The following is a 7,875-nucleotide window of genomic DNA, read 5'->3' on the forward strand; positions in this document are numbered from 1 at the left end:
AGAAGGAATTAGATAGAGGAGATCACTCAACTTTTATCCCAATGTTCAGGGTAATCACCTGTGATGTGGGAGGGCCATGCTTCAAGTGCCTGATAAAGAGACAGGATTTAAACAGGGGATCTCTCCCCACTCATGTGAGTGCCTTAACCATGGGGATATAGGATATGCTCATGGGGGTCTCTCTCTTGCTCTCCTGTTCAAACCTAAGTTCTCTTGTGGATCTAGTCCTACTGAAAAATAAAGCTATTGGCTCCACTATTTATTATAATTAATTATTGAAAAAAAAATCCATGAGATTTTAATAGGGTAAAGTACAATAAGATAGCTATTTAATATCAGTTGTTTCAACAAATTAGTCAAAAACAACCCCCTGAGAAATCAATAGATAAAGAGATTGTTATAAAATTGACCAGATGCTCAGCTGGTATAAATTGGCTATAGCTCCCCTGAATTCAGTGAGCCAGATTAAACAGATATGGGAAAAGGAGAGAGAAAGAGAAATGTGTGAATGTCTTCATGGCCTGGTGCTCAGAGCACTCACTCTGGATGGAGGAGACCCAGGGTCCAGGCCCCTGTGCTCCATTGACTCTTGTACAACTTGTCCCAATGACTTTAATGGAGCCACACTGATTTAAAGCAGCTGAGGTTATCACAATGTGACCATCAGTTACCTGACATCATCAGCACTACTTGAGAAACTTCAATTTCCCCAATGTTTTCCCCAGTGCTATTTTCACCTCCTTGTTTTTCAGGCTGTAGATGATGGGGTTTAACATGGGGATCAAGATGCTGTACTGGATGGAGACTATTTCATCCAGAACCACAGAGGAGACTGAGCTGGGTTTTGTGTACTGGAGAAAACCTGTCACATACAACAAGACAACCACAATCAAGTGGGAGCTGCAGGTGGAGAAGGCTTTACGCCTGCCCTCGGCAGATTGTATCCTCAGGATGGTAGAGATGATGTAAATGTAGGAGATCAGTGTGAGGAGGAAGGAGCTTAACCCAAATATCAAAACAGAAGTAAGAAGCACCACTTGATTTGTGAGGGTGTCAGTGCAGGATAATTGTAACAGAGGTGGGAGCTCACAGCTGAAATGGTTGATTTGATTGGGCCCACAGAAATGCAACTTGAGGGCAAAAACTGTGTTCAGAAGGGCATGGAGGAAGCCCATGGTCCATGAACCACTTACCAGCTGAACACAGATCCCTTTGCTCATTGTCTGCACGTAATGTAATGGATCACAGATGGCAGCATAGCGGTCATAAGCCATGGCTGAGAGAATGAAAACTTCAGCACCAACCAAGAGGATAAAAAGAAATATCTGGGCAATGCAGCCATTGACAGAAATAGTTTTGTGCTCCGCTAGGAAGTTCATCAGCATATTTGGCACCGTGACTGAGGAATAACAGATATCAACAAAGGATAAATGGAAGAGGAAGAAGTACATTGGGGTGTTAAGATGGGAGTCAGCTCTTATTACCACCATGATCATTATGTTACTACCCAGAGTGATTAGGTAAATAATTAAAAACATTGAGAAGAGGAAACTCTGCATCTGTGGGTCACTGGAAAGTTTCCGGAGAATAAATTCAGTCACTGTGGTTTGATTTTCCATTGGTATTTATTTGGGAAAACTGTAACCTGTAAGACCAATAAATAAATAAATTTAATATAACACAACATAAGTGAACTAAAATTGCATGTGGACATTATCTGTTCAGTTGGATGAATGCAAAGAGAGCCCTATTCTATCCGGTACAATATATATATTTGAGTAAATTTGAAGACTTTAAAATTTAGAGAGATAGACAGCAATGAACTGGTTGGAATTTGTATGTTGTACAGAGACAAAATATGCCAGATAGGGGCCGAAGTCCTCTTGTGTAACTGCCTCTTTAAGCCCCTAAACTGCAGAATCAGGCCCGACAGGTATTCACAAAATCCCTGCCAAGCTATGACTAAGGGACAGCCTGATGCAGGCCTCGCTTAGGGTCTCCTGTTGAATCTGTTCCACTGTGGTTAAATATTAAAAGTCATTGAAGAAAGGGGACTTGATCTCCTGCATCCAGGATGAGGGCTGTAACAAGCAGACTATAAAGTCCTTTGCTCACTTGGTGTCCTTCTGGCCTAATAACTCTTTCATCTGTCCCTCTAACATCAGCACAGATACAGCAGTTTTTACTCCAGTTGGGGATCTTGCCCCTTTACTCCAATGGAGCTATGGCTGAGTCACACCCACTTGGGACCTGGCCAATTCTATAAGTACCTCTTTGTCTATTATTATATTTTGCAATTTTTGTACAGCAGTGGTTTTTTTTCCTTTTTCATTTGTAGACCCCTAAAAAATTTAAATGGAGGTTTTCACCTCTTTGAAAATCTTAGACATGGTCTACATACCTCCAGACCACAGGTTCAAAACCACTGTTGTAGAGTATTTAATATCTATAGTACATAATTGGATTCATCCCTATTATAATATTTAGGATTTCTATAATACATAAATAAACAAATAAATAAACAAACCCCTGAGACCTAGAAATACTGGTTTAAGACTCAGCATATTGTATAGACTGACAACTCAGCCACATAGAGAGAATACGGGCAACTTAATAATTATTCTGAATGCCATAGAGGGGGCCTACAAAAGCTTAGCTGTATGACAGGCTCCTCCATTGAGAAGGTGTATTGTGTGGAAGCAGGTAACCTCAAGTGGATATCATGCAGCTGTCCAGACTATCCAAGGAAACCAGAGATAGTTTTCAACAAAAGAGCGAAAAGAACTCATTGCAAACCAAGACATGATCTAAAGTTGGATTTTGTCAAAATCAGAACAGAGAGCCTGGAAATAAATGAATGCTCCAATAATGAAAGGAAAGAAAAATCGAGAAAATAATGACTGAACATATACTCAATGGACAACAGCAGAGCTTAATTGCAAGGAGGAATATTTACAGAAATGGAGATTGAAAGTCTGAAAAGGGGGATGAGTCATGCTGACCCACCTGCAAATATTTTGGTAGAAGGAAATGATACAGGATTAACAGAAAACACAAATGGAAGAGAAATTGAGGACAAATATGAGTGTAGCGGCTCCCAAAGAAAATACAGGAAATATGAAGGATGTGTTGATTTATATTATATTACATTTAAAGAGCAGCACAGAGCCTGGAGATGAAATATCAGCTAATGAAAGGATGTGAGAGTTATGAAGAAACAATGTAAAGAGAAGCTCATCACTTAGTGTCATGGACTCGAAAGATTTCCCACAAAGTTCTTAGTATCAAGAGAAGAGTCACTGCAGAGAACCTAGGAGATTTTGATCTGATTAATGTTAAAAGCAGAATAGGAAAACTAGAGAGCCAATAAATGACATGGGAGAGTTTCAGTGCTACTGGAAGAAAATTTGGTCTGAGGATGTACAATGTAATCTGACAGCAGACTGGATTAAAAAAGTGAGAAATAATTAGAAAGCCACAGCACAGAGGAATTCACAAAGACCAAAGAAAGAAAAAGATGAAGTACGGAGAAGAATAAAAAATGGAAAGCCACCCAGACCAGATGAGATACATGTATTCTGGCTGAAATGTCTTACAACACAGATTGATTGTTTGCTTGAACAACTTAATAAATGTCTGAAGAACAGATTTCGAAGATGGATAGTAATAGAGACATCATTCCTGATACCAAAACATTAAAAGAAGGAGGAGGAAGCGGCCGCAGTAATCTATGAATTATAGACCAAACATGGTTGGTTGACCAACTACATGGAAATTTCTATCAACAAATCTGGCAAAGAAAATGTGGATAGAGCTAGCTTGCAATGGAATGCTGCCTCCTGAGCAAAAAACTCAGTAAATATGAAAGGGACAAAAGACCAGCTCAGACTTTCCAGGAAGATCACAGAAAAAGTTAGACGGTCTCATTCTTTGTTTTGTATCTTTTCTGATCCATGAATGTGGTACTCTCCACACAAGGAAAGTGTCCAAAGTTCATCCAAAAATCATCTCCTTTCTACAGCAATCTATGCTTAACTGGAACACTTGACTCTACCTAGAAGAGTATTTTCAATGAGGTCCAAATTAGAAGAGAAATATTTCAAGGGGATTCCTTAGCACCAGTGCCATTTGTTGTAGCGATGCTGCCGCTGACATAGATGCTTGTTGAGATAAACTGTGATTGTCATATCAGCAAAGATCAACAACTGGTTAATTTGTTAGACATGGGCAAGCTGAAACTACAGGAATAGTCACAAACAGGAGCTACAGAGATTGATGATGTGTGGGAAAGTTTGTTGAAGATATAAAGCTACAGGTTGGCTTTGCTACGTGTGTGTCAGCATCTGTAAAGATGGCAAGAGTGGAACAAACTGATGACATACAAGTTACAAGCAAGGAACTATCCATGATATCTCAGCCTGACCCCTACAGATATCCTGGAATGAGGAAAACTGTCAGAGCTACAACATTAGAAACTGAAAAAAAAAGTGAGGAAAGAATATTACAGATATATAGGAACTACTCTATGGACAAAACTCAAGTCTAAGAATTTGATCTGAGCCATTAATATGTGGGGATGCCAATAGTACAGAATAGTGCTGGAGTGATCAAGTGGAATCAAGAGGAGAAGAAAAAAATTGACATCCAAAGAAGACAACTGCTGGTGATGCCTAGTGTATTGCATAGCAATCAAGAATTGACTGAACATACATCCCATGATGTGATGAAGGAAAACTCTTCTGTCTGTGAAAGAAGCTATTGATAATGAAGACTATAACATCAAAATATGAGGAGTCAACCTGAGTAAAGATCATCTAGTTACAATAAGAAGCCATGACTGAGCTGCATCCAAACCCACGAAATATGAAAGAAAGGAGAAAGCAAATTGCTGAAAAATAAATAAATAAATAAATAAAAGACTTGAAAGATTTACACAGAAAGCAATCCATTGACAGTGGTCAATAGAGATCAAACCTACTGGTGACAGAAGATTAATAAATTAATGGCTTACAGAAGGATCTCTCAAAAAGAGAGACAGAGCCTCATTATGAGGGGACAACTAAAGTCGTTAAAGCTTTATTATGTAAGAAGTAAAATGTTCTGACAGAACTATTCCGCAAGACACAGAATATGTTGTAAAAAGGAAGACATGGTGGAGCATGTGTTGAGCAACTGCTAGAGCCTATCTGGGAGAAAATATATGAACAGACACAGTGAGGTTACCAAGTGTCTGCACTGGAGACCGTATAAATCCATGCTTGCCACAAACGATGCGCTATTACTAACACTAAAGTGGAAGCGCTCTAGAGAATGAAGAGGGTAAGATTTATGGTATCTGGCAATTGTCACAGACCAAATGGTGTGGTCAAACAGGCCACACATAGTTGTAGAAAAAACAGCAAACAAGCCCATGTTAATTGATGTTGCCAAGTCAGCAGACAGAAACATAAAAAAGAAACAAGGAGAGAAGATGGGGAAGTATGAAGAACTCTGCCTTGAAGGGGAGCAGTTATGGCAAATTAGAATATAGACAAACCCAGCAGGGCATGAACAAGCAGCTCAAGAACGTGTTAGGAATGAGAGACATCATGGCTAGTGACCTCCAGAAGGCAACGTACTAAGGCACTGTGATAATGTGAAGGAAAGTCAAAGGAGCCTGAATGAATTTGAGCACCTGAAATGCAGGAATTCTGTAGAGGATTTAACAAGACTCCTGACTACCCAAACCTACAGAGTCTGTTCAGCCAGGATTTATTGGTGACACATGGGGATGCATTTTAGATAACAGCTTTTTTCTTTTTAAGCTGAAAGATTTAGTGTGCTGTGAAAGCTATTTCTTTCTTCTTTTCTAAAATCCACCCTATGTGATACTGAGAGAAATTAATAATGATCATAATAAAGGAATGTGCCCAGAAAACTCTCTAGGCATGCTGACATAATTTGAAAAAGGGTCTGATTGAAAATTAATGGGACTTTGTGTCTAAAAATCTCTAAAGTTCCTTCGAAAGTCTGATCTAATGGGGCTTTTGACTTAGTGTTCTGCAAGTCTGAATATCAGGCTGCTCATACATAAGAAAATCTGTGCTGCCCTCTTGGAAGTGAGTGGCTATTTTGACATTGATTTTTAGTAGAAATAGAAATGGAGCCAGTGTTCTGTGTAATACCAAATCAATAGTTAAACCCAAATGTCTGCCAGGGAGCAACTGAATCAATTCCCCATTGTTGACTCATCAGACTAATGCCCAAGCAAAGGAATCTTACACTAGAACCTGAATGCCACAGGCAGATTCTGTGCAAAGTGAACTCCAAAGTTAAGGGCCATCTCCAGAGATTCTCCGGCCCCCAATCTCACCACTCCCTAACAAACACACACTATTGCTAACATGCACCAACTGATCTCATTTGTCTCAGTGCTGTTGCAAGCAAGTAGGGTGACCAGATGTCACGATTTCATAGGGACAGTCCCAATTTTTGGGTCCTGTTACCCACCGCCTCCTGTCTTTCTTTTTCATAATTGCTGTCTGGTCACTCTAAAAGCAAGAGGGAGAGCTGAGTGATTCATATTGTAGCTAGGTTGCCAGCCACGACCTCTGTGTAGTAACAAACTGTGTGAGCAGAAGTCAATGGGACTCTGCAGAGAGACCCACCCCTAGATAAGTGGAGCAGAATCTGGACCTTTTAAATTGAAAAATTAAAACAAAAAACAATATGAATTAACTCACCTGTCTGTTAAACAGAGATTATAGATATGGAGAGATCACTCTGACTTGTGATTTTCTCTGTTTTCTTAGTCAAATCAATAAGTAGGTAGGTAGACAATCTAGTCTATCTGCACCCAGAATAGAGCATCTCAAGATATCCAATAGGTCTATGGATGTGATCCTTGGACCCTTTATTCGGAGCAGTGAAACCACTCAAGGTATGTAGGGTTATCTGTGGTAGTGGAACAAAGAGCCTTTCCTGAGCTGCCTCCAAGACTCAAGCTGATTTCTTGAGACTGGTTTAAATGCTGTTTTGTTCCCCTTGGGACAAGATCCCTGATGTTCACTCTCTGTAATAAGCTACCAGTAACACTGGGCTGGGTCAGCACTCAAGCAATGCTCTGTAGTTCCAACAAATGAGAGCAATGAGACTATTCACGTAGCCGAAGATGCATAACTTAGATTGATGCCGTATCCCCCTTTGCTCCCCCTCCCAGTGTAGATCAGGCTTTAGGCCCTGACCTCCCTGGGAGTGGCGGGACTTAGCACTTCTTGGCTTAGCATCTCCCACTAGCTAGTTTAGGTGGCTCCGCGCCTACCATGCTGGCTTTTGTGGATCCCCTTCTTAGGTAACTCTCTCTCCAACCTGTCATTGTGTAGGCAACTGGGGGGCAAGGTCAGGCTTTGTGAAGGGCAATGATTTTCCAAGTGCCTAAAAGTTAGCGCATGCAACACTCAGCATCCCAATGTCTAAGTTCTTCATGAATCGAGCCCTGTGAATCTATCCAGAAAAGCAGGACATATGATGGATTGGGCCCTTAAAGTTTACTGTTTAAACTTAGGAGTTGTTATTTTGCAATAAGCAGAGCAGCTGGTTAAAGGCAGATTTCCTGAGGTTAGAAGTTTCCCTCTCAGGCCATTCGAGCATACATCCTGTTTCTGGATTCCCCACCTCCACCCATTTCACCCCAGTTACAGATGATCGGGAGGCCCTGTGAGCTCAGGGTCCCTTGTCCAACTGTCCTCTCTTTCCTTCCTTCTCATCAGCCTGACCCTCTGTTACCTTTTTTCCGCTCTGAGGTCTAAAGTTTAACTCTATTACATTGATTTTCTTTAATTTCTAAGAATATATATAGATATATATAGATATATGTATAATTAACCTTTCCTTGCA

At 40.4% G+C, this 7,875-nt stretch overlaps 1 protein-coding gene across 1 annotated transcript; it reads right to left on the reverse strand.

Moving 5' to 3' along the window:
- Positions 1–686: 686 nt before the first annotated feature.
- Positions 687–1,619, reverse strand: LOC115641185 (olfactory receptor 5A1-like). Its single transcript, XM_030544261.1, has one exon. The coding sequence runs from the start codon at positions 1,617–1,619 to the stop codon at positions 687–689; it is 933 nt and encodes a 310-aa protein (XP_030400121.1).
- Positions 1,620–7,875: the final 6,256 nt, after the last annotated feature.

Source organism: Gopherus evgoodei, unplaced genomic scaffold (genome assembly GCF_007399415.2).
Source record: "Gopherus evgoodei ecotype Sinaloan lineage unplaced genomic scaffold, rGopEvg1_v1.p scaffold_33_arrow_ctg1, whole genome shotgun sequence".
NCBI lineage: Eukaryota > Metazoa > Chordata > Testudines > Testudinidae > Gopherus > Gopherus evgoodei.

What these genes read in the sequence shown, in the direction of transcription:
- LOC115641185 (XM_030544261.1), bottom strand. Translation starts at nt 1,619, where the DNA reads ATGGAAAATCAAACCACAGTGACTGAATTTATTCTCCGGAAACTTTCC.